Source organism: Myotis lucifugus, unplaced genomic scaffold (genome assembly GCF_000147115.1).
Source record: "Myotis lucifugus unplaced genomic scaffold, Myoluc2.0 scaffold_8, whole genome shotgun sequence".
Classification (NCBI taxonomy): domain Eukaryota; kingdom Metazoa; phylum Chordata; class Mammalia; order Chiroptera; family Vespertilionidae; genus Myotis; species Myotis lucifugus.
The window spans coordinates 15026669-15044592 of NW_005871056.1; the positions used below are offsets into that span (position 1 = coordinate 15026669).

At 44.4% G+C, this 17924-nt stretch overlaps 1 protein-coding gene across 1 annotated transcript in view; it reads right to left on the reverse strand.

The window, feature by feature from the left end:
• Positions 1 to 679: 679 nt before the first annotated feature.
• The window catches only part of IRAK2 (interleukin 1 receptor associated kinase 2), a 59440-nt gene continuing 42195 nt past the window's right edge, over positions 680 to 17924 (reverse strand). The window contains exons 9-13 of the mRNA XM_023749428.1: positions 16236 to 16459; positions 12049 to 12111; positions 7181 to 7366; positions 3037 to 3328; positions 680 to 1874 (exon numbers count right to left, since the gene is read on the reverse strand). Of these exons, the coding sequence (XP_023605196.1) occupies positions 1768 to 1874; positions 3037 to 3328; positions 7181 to 7366; positions 12049 to 12111; positions 16236 to 16459 (872 nt within the window). The 3' untranslated portion in view covers positions 680 to 1767. The remainder of the gene's footprint in view (positions 1875 to 3036; positions 3329 to 7180; positions 7367 to 12048; positions 12112 to 16235; positions 16460 to 17924) is intronic.

Below are 17924 nucleotides of genomic sequence, written 5' to 3' on the forward strand. Positions count from 1 at the left end.
CGCTCATATTCATCTTTAAAACGTCAGGCCATTCAACCCTCTGGGGATTCATGGAAAGGCACTGTGGTGCCCAAGAACCCCTGGAATTAATACACATAATTAATGATGTATGTGTATGTCTTTACAGCTTGCTGAAGGGAGTTCTGCAGCTTTAATCAGATTCTCAATGAATCTCTCCAGAAATATATGAAGCCCGAGTCTAGAAATGCAAGTATGTCTGGATAACCACTACCCTATTAGCATCTGCCCTCTATTGCTCAAGGAGCCATGTAAATACCCGGCTCATAATTATAAGGTGCTTTCCACATGCCACCGGAGCTTAAGACGGGGTGTCAGTACAGATCATTGTCCACCTGGGCTGGAGCCCACCTGGCTTTTTACATATCAGTACAAAGCTGACATTGCTGGGGGGCTGCTGAATGCTTTCACCAGCCAGAATCTGACCCTTGCTCTGACAGTAAACCTATGAAACAGGTACTTTTTATTCTCCCCATGGTATAGATGAAACAGAGGCTCAAAGTAATGCCCTAACTTAGCCCAAGGTGACACAGCTATGAACAGCCAGCATTTACAGCAAGCACACAATCTCTTAGCTACCCTACCATACCCCGGCTCATGGATGCAGAGCGACTTCTCCAAACAAATTCATCTGGACACAAAACTAATGACAAGATACAGGTTGACTTTATCAATGTATATTTATTTTATAAAAATAAAAGGGAAAATATCACTATAGTAGGATTATTTAAAATAGGGCACACTGAATATAAAAGAACATTTGTTTCACCAAAAAATCTGCAACATGACTTTTCAGAAATATACCCACTGCATAAACATTAGGTACATGGCAGAAACAGATGTTTAATGTCTTTTTATTTCTTTATTTTATAAAACAGGACAAGTGCATTTTCAAAGTACTTCTATAGCTATGTCTCACCTATTCTTCCCAACAGCCCAAGGAGGGAGAATGAACAGGTGTTACTTACAAGGAAACTGAGGTTCCAGAAATTACATGATTGACTTAATTAGCAGCAGAATCAGAATGAAACCAGTTCTTCTGATTTTTCATCCAGCTATAAATAACACATATTCTCAAAATAAAAGCTCCATCAGAAATATTAGCATTAGTGGGATGGGGGGATAAAGGTGTAGACAGACATTAAATAAATATATGTGGGTTGCAAGATTTCCAAAAAAGAAAGCAGAAAGCCTACAGAGTCCTTTGCCAGGTGTCTGGCCTTTGTGAAACTTGAGACCTTGAGACGTGCATCAAGAACTGCATTGGGACACAAGGTGAAAATCTTTCAGGTCACGGAGGTTTGCAGGCGGTCGTTGGCAAATATGACCCAGAGATTTTAACTTTGGAAAGTGCCGTCAGCATTCAGAACGCTCTGTCAGTTGTTGAGGGGTGAGAACAGGGTAACGGCATCTGCTGGGGCGCTTAACGTCACATCCTCCCCTAAACCACGAACCTGCCCACATCCTGGGCCCATGTACCAGGGTTTCCCCTTCCACCTCCTGATGATACCCAGCTCTGACTAACAAATCCCAGAACGGAAGAGGACTTCATGGATTTTGCTTTCTCTAAAAGCTGAGGTCCCTTCTCCCTACACTTACTCTGGAAATTGGAAGTTTCCCTTCCCCCCAGGTAGGCTGACGTTTGGTTTGTAGTTCCTGGGAGACCTTGGATTTTGCCCCAAATCTTTTTCTTGATTTGACAGTTGTCTTTCCACTAGAGGACAAGGGTCCTCAGCTGTGTTCTGGTAATCAGGGGCCAAAAAGCACGATGCTGTCCAGTTTCTCCTCTTTGTAGAGCAGGATATTCTCCATCAGCTTCCTTTTGGCCTCGTTGATCTCGATTTTCCACGAAGTCTCTGTAGTTGATGTTCAATAGAAAGTTTTTTTTTAAAAAGCCACTTGAACAACACGCATTTGGAAATAGGTACTACTATTCTAATTCTTAGAAAGCCAGGCTTGGTCACAGTTTCTCACTTAAATCAGGTTTCTGAATCTGAGTGTAATGAGCATTTTCATCATTTCTGCCTTTGCAGAAGAGAAGAGGGGGCTCTCATGCGCCTCCCCACGGGGGAAGAGGGTGGGGGTGGAGTGAGCACTTACACCCTCTCTCTTCCTCTCTCTTCCACAAGGGAGGAGGAACAATAGGCATGGTCAGAGCCTGGGACATTCACTGAGCTGTGTTTACTCGGGGACAAGGCATTGAAGAGGCTTTCCAAACTTAATTTCAGAAGGAAGCCTCGTATATTTGGATAGAAGGTATCTTTTTTTTTTTAAATATATTTTATTGATTTTTTACAGAGAGGAAGGGAGAGAGATAGAGAGTTAGAAACATCGATGAGAGAGAAACATCGATCAGCTGCCTCCTGCACACTCCCCACTGGAGATGTGCCCGCAACCAAGGTACATGCCCTTGACCGGAATCGAACCTGGGACCTTTCAGTCCGCAGGCCGACGCTCTATCCACTGAGCCAAACTGGTTACGGCTAGAAGGTATCTTTAGAAGCAGCTGGCGAGGATGGGTTCATATTATGAAGCGAGGATGGAGAAGTGGACAGGGACAAACCACACAGGACCTTGCTGGTCTGGAGGAAGAGTTCCGACTTGGTCCCTAAGTGCAATGGGGAGCTACCCAATGGCTTCAACAAGGAGTGCCATGAGTTGTTTTTAAAAGCCACTTTTTCCAGGTTGACTCCTGGAAGAAGGACTGGTGAGGGGCCAGAGTGGATCAGGGAGGACAAGGGAAGGCGTGCAGCATTCTAGCAAGAGGACAGTAGCACAGATGAGTTAGGGGGATGGGTGCAAAGTAAAGAAGCAGATGGACCCGAGAGATATTTAGATCAGTGGCTAGGACTCGGTGATGGACAACATAGCGGGGCTGGAGAGAGTCTGCAGTCGGATGGCAGGTGAATGGCTGAATAACCAAATGAATGTGTGAATAAGGGCGATGGAAGGAATAAATGGTGGGCTGAGTCAGGGATATATAAATGTGTATAAACATTCAGATCCCCACACACTTACCATCCTGGGGAGGCTCTGGACTGGTACAGGCCTCAGAGGAGGAGTCAGCCTGCATTCCCCCACTGGCCTGCATCCTGCCTTCTCTGTCCTCTGTGGGGGCAGGCGAAGCAGAAACCCCAGACCAGGGTGCTGTCCTCAAGGAGGAGGAGGCATCGAGGCTAGAATTGTCTACATCGTCCGTTTCTTCTGGGATGTTGGAGGAAGAGCCTGTGCTCTCAGAAAGCCCACCCCAAGGAAGCGATGTCTCCTGACCTCTGAGCCGCTCTTCCACAGCAACCACAGTGCCACACACCTTGGAGAGGAGAGAGACAAGAACACTCACCAAGAATTCTTTCTGAAATAAAAAATCTAACAGGTCCCTTAGGCCTCAAAAGAAAAAGACACTGAAGAATCAAATGCTTGTTGCTTTGGCCTTGAAGAACAGCGTCCTTCTTTTGAAAAGAGCTGAAGTTGCCCCCATCTACCCTAGCTATAGATAAGACCACATGACCAGAGTGAACCAATCACAGTATCCCATTCCTCTAACCTCAATGATTGGTTCAGGTTTGGGCACATGACTAGTGCAGGCCAATCAAAACCCTTCTCTGGGATTTTTCCCACCTAAAGCTTTCTAGTGACATAGCCAGATTTTCCACCATGCACAGAAAATCCATTTATAATAGGTGAAAATGAAGCCCTAACACAGAGTAAAGCAGAGGCAAAAGATGGAGAGAAAGAGTCACGGGCACTGACACAGATAGTTGCACATTTTCTGGTTGAGACCCTGATTCTAGCTACCCTAGCAGTGCCTGTCCTGTCTGCAGTTTAGTTAAATGAGCTAATAAATGCATTCATTCATTCACTTGTTCACATCACCCCCATCTCACTCCCTTTCTCCTTCTCTCTCTCTCTCTCTCTCTCTCTCTCTCGTGTGTTTCTAAGAGTTTGAGTAGAGTTTCTATCACTTTCAACTAGAAATGCCCAAAATAATATAGATACCGTCCTTGAGAGCTCTTCTGGTTAGGGAAGTTAGGAAAATTAGAGAAAGGCAGGGAAGGAATGTTTCTTCTTTACACACAAACACACACAATGGGCCTAAAACATACATACCCTTAACAACCCTAACAAATCTCATTTGCTCGGTGCCTTGCAATTTACAAACCACATTTGACACATGATGCACAATGAGTTTTTATAGATAAAAAAAAAAATTAATAGATCAAAGAGGTTAAATTCCCTGCCTAAGGCCACTCAACTAGTAACCGGCAAAGCTGACCACTGAACCCAGTCCTCCTTGTCTTAAAGTCCATGACCCAATTGATCTCTCATCTTAAAGTGCTCTGCCCCCTTTATTCTACATTGCAAATGCCTCCTCAACCTTCAAGGCCCAGTTCAAATGTCACCTCCTGAGAGAAATCTTCAGAGTATATGCCCAATAAATACCTGCCACACTAAAAACTACATTCCTCTGTAGCTAGGTATGGCCATATCACGAGGTTCTAGCCTATGCAGTGTGGGAGAAAGTGACATGTGCATTTCCAGGTCACACCTTTAAAAGGAAGGGGATGTGTTCTCCTCTTCCTTTTAACCCCTTTCAGTTGCTGGCAGATGTGATGACCTGAGCTAGAGCAGCCATCTTGGTCTCTGAAACAGAAGCCACACAGTAAGGACAGCAGAGCAACAATATGGGAGCCTGGGTCCCCAATCCTGTGGCACTGCCACGTCAGCTCTGGACTGCCTACATTCAAACTCGTAAGCTAAAGAGAATAATCTTCTATCTCCAAACTACTGTATTTTGGAGTCTCTTCATTATAGCAGTTTCTTCAAGCACTTTAACTAATACACTGAACAAAAAATAAACCTAACGGAAGGCTGAATGAAAGAATAAGTGGTTGAGGAGAAAAATATTTTTAGAACGTAAATCTTATTATGCCCTGCCCCTGCTTAAGCCCATAGTGACTTCCTCAAAATCCTGACTGTGCTTGCACAACCTCTGTTATTGGCCACTCATCACAGACTCATCACAAGCCACTCTGCCCCAAGTACTTTGTGTTCCAGACTCTCTGACCTTCTTCTCTCTTGACCTTGCCAAGCTCTCTCCCAACTCACGCCACATATTTGCATGAGCTGTTACTTCTGCTTGGACAGCTCTTCATCAGCTTACACTTCCTAGGGAAAGTCCTCTTTGGTGGGGCCCCTGTCATACACTATCCCAGAGCTCACCACACTGTCAATTACTGAGCAATGTCTGTGATTTCCAGGAAAGTAGAACTGGCCTTGTTCACTGATATATCCCCCCGTCCCCAGCACACAACTGCTGAATGAATGACTGAACACTATTGCACTAGAGCAGGGGTCCTCAAACTACGGCCCGCGGGCCACATGCAAATACAAATATTGTATTTGTTCCCGTTTTGTTTTTTTACTTCAAAATAAGATATGTGCAGTGTGCATAGGAATTTGTTCATAGTTTTTTTTAAAACTATAGTCCGGCCCTCCAACGGTCTGAGGGACAGTGAACTGGCCCCCTGTTTAAAAAGTTTGAGGACCCCTGCACTAGAGCATAGAATAGCTCAGGCTTAGAACAATGACTGGGGTCTCTAGTTCCTGCCACATCATGGAGCAAGATGATGATGGACATGAGGCTGAACCAGGAGTCCAGAGAGCTCTGACAGAAACTTACTCTGTGGCCTCATCATCTGCTCTCTCTGGGCCTCTACGTCCCCATCTATAAAATGGGAGGCTTGTGCTATAGCAGTTGTGTTTGATGAAGACTTTTGGCAGCTATCACAAACCCTATCCTATATAATAAAAGGGTAATATGCAAATTGACCCTAACAGCAGAACGACTAGGAATGACTGGTCACTATGACACACACTGACCACCAGGGGGCAGACACTCAATGCAGGAGATGCCCCCTGGTGGTCAGTGCACTCCCACAGGGGGAGCTCTGCTCAGCCACAAGCCAGGCTGATGGCTGCCAGCACAGCAGTGGTGGCGGGATTCTCTCCCACCTCCTCAGCAGCGCTAAGGATGTCCAACTGCAGCTTAGGCCTGCTCCCTGCTGGCAAGTGGACATCCCCTGAGGGCTCCCAGGCTGCCAGAGGGATATCTTTCTGCCAGCTTAGGCCCAATCCCCCGGGGAGTGGGCCTAAGCCAGCAGGTGGACATCCCCCGAGGGGTCCCAGACTGCAAGAGGGCACAGGCCGGGCTGAGGGACCCCCCGAGTGTACAAATTTTTGTGCACTGGGCCTCTAGTATAATTATAAGAAGTTAAAGTGGTATCTGATTGAAGCCACAAGTGGGGCCTACAGCTCCCCATAGTCCTCTTGCTGCCAACAGCAACTCCTGAGGTACTTTCAAGGAGTGCCAGACACCACTTGAAAATCATTCAGCTAGATTATCTCTAAGCCCTCTCAAGCAGTAATTTTGACCTTAAAAAGACCAGGCAACAGTGTCCAAATTTATACCTATTACCATGGAAACCACCTTTACATATCCTAGCCATAAGAATATGTTTTACCTCCTGTGGTGGTTAATTTCTGGGGTGTCTGCCTAGCCCACAAGCTAAAAATGTTCCCTTTCTCTAGGGCCTGGCCCCTTCTCCTTTCAGGAATTGACTTCCCCTGACCGCCAGGTTTATATACCTGAACCTGTGCCCCTCATCTTACCTGACTGGCCAATGGGGCCAGCCTGACCCTAGCTAGATGTTGGAATGGGGACCTGGAGACTTGGTCTCTCCATGGGGCAGAACTATAACATATAAGTGAATATGGCCATATCCCCTAACCAAGAAAATAAAGAAAAAGAGAAAGGGGGCCTACAGAGACAAGAGGAGGAATAAGGCAGGTTCAGCAAGAGCACCAGAGTTCTGTTAATAACCAAGGGTGTGGCCTGGGCCCCTCAGGCCCGCAGCACATGGCCCTCAGGCTCGTAAGACACCCTTATCCATATACGGCCCTGTTTTGCTGATGTAAGTTCCAACATGTTCTGCTACTTCCAACCAAATACAGCCCTGGTTTATGAGATCACATCTCAGTGAAGGGATCAACCCTGAATCTTCACCTAGTCCCTGATAAAGCAAACCCATGCAGCCTTGGAAGTGAGACCCAGCTGACCCAGGACAGAGCTCATGGCTGGGGAAAGGCTGAGAATCAAGCTCACCTCTGCCAGGCTGGCATTCCGCCTCCGCAGGCAGAGGCAGACGGCCGTGGCCAAAGCCTCCGCACAGTCTTCCGGCAGAACCCCTGCTCTCTTCTCCAGGTATTTCTGGCAGATCTCCTTAGCCATCACTTTCTCCACACCTGTCTTCCTGGTGCTACTTGGAATTTCATGGAGGAGTAAATCCTTCTGTGGAAAAATAGTGGAAACACCCGAGTGAGCTTCAGGAGTGTGGGATCCAAACAGCAAAAACTTCTCAGAAAACCAACAGGATTTTAAAAATAAATTCAAGGATCCCAGAAACAAGCTAAATGCCCTGCATGTACAGGGCATTCCATAGCACACTAAAAAATACCACAAATGCAATGGCTTAACCTTTCTAGGTAGGCCTCAGTTGATTCATCAGGGAAATGGGGATAATAGGACTAACAGAAAGATTAAACGACATAATGCATCTAACGCAAAAAGTGTAATACTTGACTAAACATTCAATAGTTTGAGTGATAATAAATAGTAATAATAGCTATCTTTCGTTTATTTTTTAAATATATTTTTATTGATTTCAGAGAGGAAGGGAGAGGGAGAGAAATAGAAACATCATTGATGAGAGAGGATCATGGATCAGCTGCCTCCTGCACGGCCCCTAGTGGGGATCGAGCCTGCGACCCAGGCATGTGCCCTTGACCAGAATCAAACCCGGGACCCTTCAGTCTGCAGGCTGATGCTCTATCCACTGAGCCAAAACCGCCAGGGCTATCTTTCATTTATAAAGTATTTACTACATACTGAAAACTTACATTAATAATTTGATCTTATTAACAATTACAGAGACAGTCTCTTACAATATAAAATAAACATTTTAGGATTTTCACCCATGAGGGTAAAAACTTTACCTTACTCACCTCTGTATCTCCTGCACCAAGAACAGTGCCTGGCACATAGTCAGTGCTTCAGAAATGTTTTCACAAATTACACATAACTTATTTTTTGGCTAAGTTTCATCTTTTAATTTTTATGTAATTTTATTTTATTTATTTTTAATTTATTTTTTGTCAGGGAGGGGGAGAAGAGAGAGAGAGAGAAATATCGATGTGAGAGAGATACATTGATTTGCTGTCTCCCAAACACGACTGAGGATTGAACCTGAAACCCAGGCACATGCCCCTGACTAGGAATAGAACCTGTGACCCTTCAGTTTGTGCAGGCCAATCCTCCAACCACTGGCACTGGCCAGGGCTAATTTATTATTTTTAAGAGAAATTATTCATTAAATATAAAACAATTCATCTTTATTGCTTTATATAGCTTCTCATATAAATACACTTACAATTTAGAAAAAAAGATTATACACATTTGTAATACCTTAACTAATAAAGAATTTTTTAAAAAGATTATATCAGAGATTATTAGACATGGGTTATGATATTTGTATCAAAAATAAAACAAGAGTCCCCACTCTGCCTCAGTTTCCTTCTCCAGAAAATAGGTTATCTGAGGATCCAATAATACTTAAATGCTTGACCCCATCAGAAGCTGAATGCCTAGAGACTAAAAACTTCTCGCTGGCAAGGGCTGCATATTTGAATACCCTTTTGCATAATTCTCTCATGTGAGCTCTGCCTTTTAAATGTTTGTTCCTTTAAAAAGCGTATTGTTTACAGATATGAAGGTGTCCACCGTGTCCAAAGTGAATGCCCTGAAAAGAACGACAGATGGAGATGCTCACCATTTGACTACCCCCAACAAAATCATGGATCTCATCTAGCAACAGTCATCAAGAGAAGCTGAGAACACTCGGTGGCAGGGTGCTGGAGGAACTTAGTAAGGAAGGAATCAGCACATCCACCTGAACCTACTGATGAAGCTCAGCACTGAAAGTAGGACCACCTGTGACGTGCCTCGTGTTGCCATGCTACGGGAAGTACACAGCACCACCCAGGAAGTAGCACTGACCATGAATCTGACCTAGTCTCAGAACTGACTACAATGTACAGGAAACATGAGGAATAGAGAAACAAGGATACCGCAAGGACGTAATCACCTAAAGCTGGGCGTAGAGAGTCCATAGGAAGAATGACCCACTTTCTGCAGAAATGCAATGATACACACAAAGGAAAGGGGGGAGAGGTACAGTTAGAGAATAAAAATGTCTTAAGGAACATAACCAAAGGCAAATATGGAGCTTGCCTGGATCCGTTTCAAACAAAACAACTTTTAAAAAGCAATTTTTGAGGGGGGTGGGAACGGTCGGGGAGAGGTCAATGGGGGGAAAAGGAGACATGTAATACTTTAAACAATAAAAAATTTTAAAAATAAAATAGAAAGCAATTTTTGAGATGATTTGGGAATTCTAAATATAGAATGGGTATTAAATAATATTTAAAAATTTAGAAAACTATTATATGGATGCAATAACACAATATCTGAAATTTACTTTAAAGTACACACACAACAGTCCTAGCCGGTTTGGCTCAGTGGATAGAGCAGTGATGGCGAACCTATGACATGCGTGTCACACTCATTTTTTTGGTTGATTTTTCTTTGTTAAATGGCATTTAAATATATAAAATAAATATCAAAAATATAAATCTTTGTTTTACTATGGTTGCAAATATCAAAAAATTTCTATATGTGACACGGCACCAGAGTTAAGTTAGGGGTTTTCAAAATGCTGACATGCTGAGCTCAAAAGGTTCGCCATCACTGGGATAGAGCGTCAGCCTGGGACCTTAAAGGTCCCAGGTTCGATTCCAGTCAAGGGCACATGCCCGGGTTGTGGGCTCAATCCCCAGTGGGGGACTTGCGGGAGGCAGCCAATCCGTGATTCTCTCTCATCATGGATGTTTCTATCTCTCTCTCCCTCTTCCTTCCTCTCTGAAATCAATAAAAATATATTACAAATGAATAAATAAAGTACACACACACAAAGTTTTGGGCGGTGCAAAGAAATAAGAACAGCATGATTTGATAACTGATGGGATGGATACACAAATATTCTTTATATTCTTTTCTTTACATTTGAAATTGTCCATAATAAAAAGGGCTTTTAGGAACTAGCCATGCCTACCCATAGAATGGAATGGGAGTGGGGGGAGAGAGAAACATCAATTGGTGGCCTCCTGTCAACCAACATCAAGTCAGAACCCGCAACCTGGGCATGCGCCCTGACTAGGAATCAAATTCACCACCTTTTTGCCCTAACGGGTTTGGCTCAGTGGACAGAGCATCAGCCTGCCGACTCAAGGGTCCCAGGTTCAATTCCGGTCAAGGGCATGTACCTTGGTTGCGGGCACAACCGCAGTGGGGGGTGTGCAGGAGGCAGCTGATAGATGTTGATGTTTCTAACACTCTAACCCTCTCCCTTCCTCTCTGTAAAAAATCAATAAAATATATTTTAAAAAACTTTAAAAAAAACACACACAAAAAAAAAACTCATCACCTTTCTGTGTGTGGGATGACACTCCAAACAACTGAGCCACACCAGCCAGGGCAAAACTAGGTTTTTTAATCAGTGATATCCTTCACATTTTAGAAACCATTAACAGAAAAAACCTTCTAGCAAATTTCATAGAAATGCCTACAAAGCCTCTTTCTCCTATGACATTCACCCGGGAGCCCCAGAGGGCTGCTGAGAAATCCATCTTGAGAAAACTGTCAGGAGATGAGAAATTGCCCCAAACTACCCAAACCACATCCAAGCTGCTTAAACTGACCTCTTTGTGGTATCTGGAGCTCGGTGCCCAAAGGGGCGGAGCTCAGAGAGCTCAGTAGAGGGACAAGTTGTGACTTTCTGTGTATAGGGGAGGCCTTCAGCTCTCCACCCTAAAGCTCAGGGAATGCTATTGGGGCCCAGTCACAAAGAGCCAGCTGCTCCACTGGCCTCAACATCAAGTCAGAAAAGGGGTTCCCCTCGCAAACTGATGCAGAGGGCCAGAGCTTGCCAGAATTTCGATCTCTGCCAAAGACATGGGTTCAAATCTGTTTGACCACCGATCTCACTGAGGAGCATGAGACAAGTCTCTTCACCTTGGCCTTGGTTTTTTTCATCCGTAAAATGGGGATGATGATACTACTGAATTCATATGGTTGGACTTCCATGGGAATTAAACAGTCAAAAGTGTCAGGGTTGAGAACTCCAGGATCTGCAATCCAGAAGACCTGACTCGGAATTCCTGCTCTGGCATTCAGTACAGCTGAGATTTCAGGCAAACCGCAGAGCTGGCTTTCCTCATCTACAGGTGAACATAATGCCTCTATCAATCTCATAGGGATTCTGAGATGACTTAGAAAGGTAATTTATGGGCCTGGCCTGCGTGGCTCAGTAGTTGAGCGTCGATCCAGGAACCAAGAAGTTGCTCATCAGCAATCAATGATTCTCTCTCATCACTGATGTTTCTATATTTCCCTCTCCCTTCCTCTCTCTGAAATCAATAAAAACATATCTTTAAAAAAAAAAAGGAAGATAATTTATGGAAGGTGCTAGAGTCAAGCTGTGTTGTTATATTTTTGAAATGACACTATACCTATGATAGTTCTTTGAACCTACCAAATATGGAAGTTATTGAATTTATTATAGAAACCCATTTAAAAAGCCTGAAACTAACTTACCAATTTGAGGACAACCCTATTTGATTGCCTGATGTGTAGAGAGAAGAAATGAGTTTTCCTTAAACATTCTCAATTCTATTATATCATGAAAAAGTAATTGTTAGCTGGCAGGTGGGTGTGGGAGATTAAAGCTACTTTGCACGGATGCAAATCAAACCCTGGTCTGAGACCTCATTAGCATCTGTAAAATGGGTCCCCTCCTGACCCCTCGTGGCTGTGAGGCCCAAACATACCAACCAGCCAGAAGTGACTGGTTTCCTTACCAGGTAAACTGGGCTTCGGTCGTGATCCATCGCAGGGATGCCAGTGAGGACCTCAGCTAACACCTGCAGAGAACATGGAGTTAGCACAGTTCACACACTCATGTACATGTCAAGAGAGAAGCTTCTTCTCAATAATACAGTCTGAGCTCCAGGCTCAGCTCTGCCATTTGCCAGCAGAGACACATGCCCAAAGTCTGGAACATGAGACCCAGTGCTTATAGAAGGTTCGAATTAACTGATAGCAAGGTAGGGAGGATGGAAACCAAATGTGTGTGTATTATCATCAATTATACATATATATACACACACACACATATATATGCACACTTATATATATGTATACATAAACTATATGCATATACACATACAGGGTGGGGAAAAAGTATGTTTATGGTTTTTTTGTATGGAAAATAATACAATAATTAATAAATAATAATACAAGAATAAACTCTGTTTCACATACAACTGTAAACCTACCTTTTCCCTACCCTGTATAATATACACACAATATATATATATACACATGCATATATCTCTATATTTATCTACATACACACATACATATGCACACACTATATTTTAAAGATAATTTCATTTTTAAAAAAATCAGAAATGGTAAGCAGGCATTGCTACATCAATCTCAAGAAAGGGGAATCCATGTGCATATATGTATTCTACGCAGAAAATCTCAGCAATATTTATAGCATGTTTCATCCATATGCCTTTTTTAAAAAACATGTTTTTACTGATTTTAGAGAAAGAGGAAGGGAGAGGAGAGAGATAGAAACATCAAAGATGACAGAGAAAATCAATTGGCTGCCTCCTGCAAGGCCCCCTATTGGGGATTATGTCCTGACCAGGAATCGAACCATTGACCTCTTGGTGCACGGGACGACCCTCAACCAACTGAGCTACACTGGACAGACCCATTATGCCTTTCTTAACATTATTTGTTCATTAAATCATCCACTCACAAAAGGAGCAGAGACCCGAGCCAGTGTAAGCCACCAAAAATTGATTAACAGCGGTATGTGTTTTAGTAAATGGGAAGCCTGCTTTGAACAGAAATTCTTGGCAGAGATAGCAGCATGGTGGTTAAGGACTCTACAGTCAGACAGACCTGGCTTCAAATTACTTTGTTCCTTATACGTGCAGGTGATTTTTAGGCAAGTGACTAAAATGAGTCTGTGTCCTCATCTGGTAAATGAGGATCTAGCAGTAGTGAATATAAGGGACTGAGTGTCAAATCTCTCTTCCACAGCCCCTCTAGAAGCAACTTATAATAGGTTCCCTTTTATGCCAAGAAATCCTCTACTCCAGAGAAAAGGCCACTAGGTTAATAACAGAAAGGCAGTGGCCAGGAGGGGGCAGTAGTGGGCATCCCTGCAGCCAGTGGACAGGAGACCATTGAAAAGACTCCCACCAGCAGTGTCAGAAAAGAAGAGGAAATAAATACACAAACATTTCCTCTGTCTCCCCTACATGCAGGCTCTACGCAAGGCTCTTTATAGAGGTCACTGAGTGCTCACCAAAAAACACATACAAAACACTGAGAAATGCAGTGTTCCCAATAAGAGAAACCAAAGTTCAAAATCATACTGTTAGTCAATGGCAGGGCTGAGAAAGAGTGCAGGGAGCCAGTGGGCACTGAATGAATGATTGAATGAATGAATGAATGAACGAATAAGGAAGTCAATTGCTACATTAAGAGCTGAGTTAAAAAGTCAAGAGTAAACAGAAATCAGGAATGATGGTACAAAGGTAGGAATAATAAAACAAACCACTATCATCATCATCATCATCTTGATATTTGTAAAGTACTATGCTAACCAGGTATATATATTACCTTATTAATCTTCATATATATAATTTACTCCCCATTTTACAGAGGGCAAAACTGAGGTCCAGAGTTATAGGTGATGTGCCCTAGGTCACACAGCTGAAAGTAACTGAGCTGGGACCCAAATCCATGCTCTTAACCTCTGCACTACAGTGCCTGGTGGTTTTGGGGTTCAGTCCCCCTAGGTCTTACAGAAGCAGGAGCCTGGGGGAGCCCTGATGAGCTTCACTGAACCACCCAGTGAGGCTGACAGGGGCAAGGAAACCAGAAGAGCCCATGAGCTAGGAGACAGAAGGAAGCAAAATCTTACATGTGTTTGTCAGGCTAAGGGCAGAAGGTGGCTCAGGGGGAGGGCACTAGTTAGTAGGAGAGGTGGACAGCCAGGGGGTTGGGGTCAGAGAGAGGAAGTATAGAGTTGAAGGCTGGAGAGGAAGAGAGAAGGCAAGGTCCAAAATGCAGTTTGCTTGTTCTTGGCAGATGTCAACCAGGGACTGTCACTTTTCTCAGCCAGTATTTCCTAGACCAGTTTCCATGGGACATGGATGCTGAGAGATACTGAAAAAATAAGGTTCAGTTATCAAAATAATTTGGGAAACACAGCATACTGCTTGCCCAGCTGTGGTAAATCCACAATGATCAGATTAAGAGCTCATTATCATATTAAAGGCTCTGATTAATTTTGTGGTAAAGAAATCTGCTTGACTTTGATTAACCCAGATTTCTCAAACATATTTGCCCCCAAAACCTTTAAACACACCAAACCTACAGAGATCTCAAGGAATTGGTGTTCTGTAGAAATATACACTGGAGACTATTTTCAGACCATGAACTCCTGGGGGAGGGATTGTGTTTAAGTTACATTGGTAGTCTACACAAATTCTACACATAGTAATACAGTAATGCCAGACAGATGGTGGTGAGGATGAGTATATGGATAATGAATAGATGCATAACTGATGGATGGATGGATGGATGGATGAGTGGATAAATGTTGAATGAATGATGATTGGAAAGATGGATGGACAGATGGACAAAAAAGATGAATGAATAAACAAGGACAAACACAACTGGATAGAAAATTAGACGGCTGGCTGGGTGGGAATCAGGGAAGTCAGGAGATGATATCTATAGCTTACTACAATTTGGACACTCATGAGGGGCTTTACTTCAAGGGTTGGCAGATTTTTTTCTTTAACAGGCTAGAGAGTAAATATCCTATATAATAAAAGCCTAATATGCAAATCGACTGAACGGCGGAACAACCGGCAGAACAACCGGTCACTATGATGCACACTAATCACCAGGGGGCAGACGCTCAATGCAGGAGCTGCCCCCAGCCCGCAGGCCCCAGGCCAGCCAAGGCGGGTGCCAGCAAGGGCCCCCCAATCGCCCTGCCAGTTGCCCCACAGATCAGCCCTGATCGCCAGTCAGGCCTAGGGACCCTACCCATGCATGAATTTCATGCACCAGGCCTTTAGTTTTAAATATATTTTTATTGATTTCAGAGAGAGAAAGGGAGAGGGATGGAGAGAGAGATAGAAACATCAATGATAAGAGAGAATCCCACTGGGGATCGAGCCTGCAACCCAGGCATGTGCCCTGACCAGTAACTGAACTGCGACCTCCTAGTTCATAGGTTGACGCTCAACCACCAAGCCACGTCAGCTGGGTGAGAGTATATATTTTAGGTTTTATGGGCCACAAATCAAGTCTCTGTCACATATTCTTCCTTTTTTTAAAAAAAATTATTATTTAACTGAGGCCCGGTGCACAAAATTCGTGCACGGGGGGTGGGTCCCTCAGTCCAGCCTGCACCCTCTCCAATCTGGGACCCCTCGGGGGATGTTCGACTGCTGGTTTAGGCCTGATCCCTGTGGGCAATCCGGGACTGCTGGCTCTAACTGCTCACCTGCCTGTCTGCCTAATTGCCCCTAACCACTCTGCCTGCCTGCCTGATTGCCCCTAACCACTCTGCCTTCCAGCCTGATCGCCCCTAACCGCTCTCCCCTGCTGGCCTGATCGCCCCTAACCGCTCTCCCCTGCTGGCCTGATCACCCCTAACTGCTCTCCCCTGCCAGCCTGATCGCCCCTAACTGCCTCTGCCTCAGCCCCTGCCACTGTGGCTTTGTCCAGAAGACGTCCAGTCTAATTAGCATATTACCCTTTTATTAGTATAGATCTTTTATGAATATAAAAACTATTCTTAGCTGTGGGCCATAGTTAGCCAACCCCTACTGTACTTTGATGTAACATATCTATGAGCCTCTATCATAGCCTGTGCTTACACAGGAGTCAGGGAAAAGACAAATGAGTATAGGCCCCCCTCAGCAGAGAAGGAAACTCTTACTATTCCACAGCTAAAGATGTCCACTCGCTTTGTCAACTGCCCCACTTTGATGAAATCTTCTGGCAGATATGCAGCTGAGGCCTGGAAAAGATGGGTCTTCATCCTGGTATATTTTGACCTTTTATTGTCAGGACACAGGTGAGACTTTGGATGAGCCAGCATGGGGGTGAAGTTTTGATCTAGCAAAACATTGGAGCTGTGGAAAAGAAAACAGAGAGAACCTTTTCATTTGGGGCTGGACAAGAAGAGGTTGCCATGGAGACGCTTTTGGGAAACAACTCAGCAGTGAGCTGCAGTAAGTTAGGGTGACTGAAACCCTCAACATAGAGTTTCTGAGAGAGGAGCCCACTCCGACAAGCCAATGAAGATGGAGCTAAGATTAATCCTGCTGCCTTGAGAATGGCATTCAGTGTGGTCAAAGAGGTGCAGCCATCCTGATCCCCACAGATGTCCACCCCAATCACCCCAGCTGGCCAAGCCCATATAGGCTGTGTTGGCTCAGTCCCTCTGAGGCTGTTCCAACCCCCAGCTCTGGCCCAGCTGACTCAAGTCTAAGGGCCAGCATCCTTCGTGACTGAACCTGTCCAGATTGTAGAAAATAAGAGCAATAAAAATATTCTTGAACCTAGTCATCTAAACCATGGGAGTGAACTCTCAGAAAGTACTCCAAAAGGGAGGGGGGACAAAAAACTCAGCTATGTGTACAAATATTCAATACAGAACTAACCCTCTGATAGTTTTTTAAAAAGTAGACACCAATTCTAATGTCCACTATTAGGAGTGGGTAAGTAAATTATGGGTAATCCGTGCAATGGAAGACTAAGAAGTCACTGGAAATGTTGACATGCAATGTGGGAAAATGTTTACCATATTTAAGTGAAGCAGGGGAAGAGAATATGAAATGGTAACCAGGTAACTGGGCTACCTTAGGGCCAAGACTTCTGTGTGGGAAGGGGCTGAGAAAAGAAACAGAAAAATGGGGGCCAACTGATGAGTCAGGGACGTGAGCCAGGACGACCCGAGTCCTTCTGTTTCCTGTCTTGCTATTACTGTTGTTTGTGCAACCAAATAAGAATCAATGGGGAGAGACAAAAAAGGGGCTTCCCCTTGTCAAATGGAGAGAGGACTTTTGGGGAAGTGTGGGTTCTATGGTTTCAAGCTCAATTTTGCCGAATTCTCTGATATCTTCTGGAATCTCTTCCCATGTTGCCAGTCCCCAAATGCGGAACTCTTGCTCTTGGATGGTTGGGACGTGATAGCTGGGGTGTACACTAACCAGCAGGAAGCTCCCTAACACGAGTTACTTTCACCAACAGGTATACAAGCGGGGGAGGGGGTCTCCAAGAAGACCCTGAGCACAGAGCTCAAAATCCCAGGGGAATTGGCAGATATGACACAGACTTCAAGGACCAGGTGCAGACCAGCTGGACAGGTGGAAAGTAAACTACATCGTGGGTGTGGGATGCGTGTTGGGGAAACACCAGCTTAGAAAGACAAATGTGGTGACAGGTAGGCAGTTTGTGCTGACAGCAGCCAGAAACACTGATTTTTGAGGATGTAACAAAGAAAGGGAGACCCAAAGGAGGTGAGGTGGGGAGAGAAAGGCAAAGAGAAGAGACACAGAGGGAGAGGAAGGGGGCCCTGGAATCTGCTACCGGTCTCATCCCTGCAGCCAGAGCCCTTGGGAGG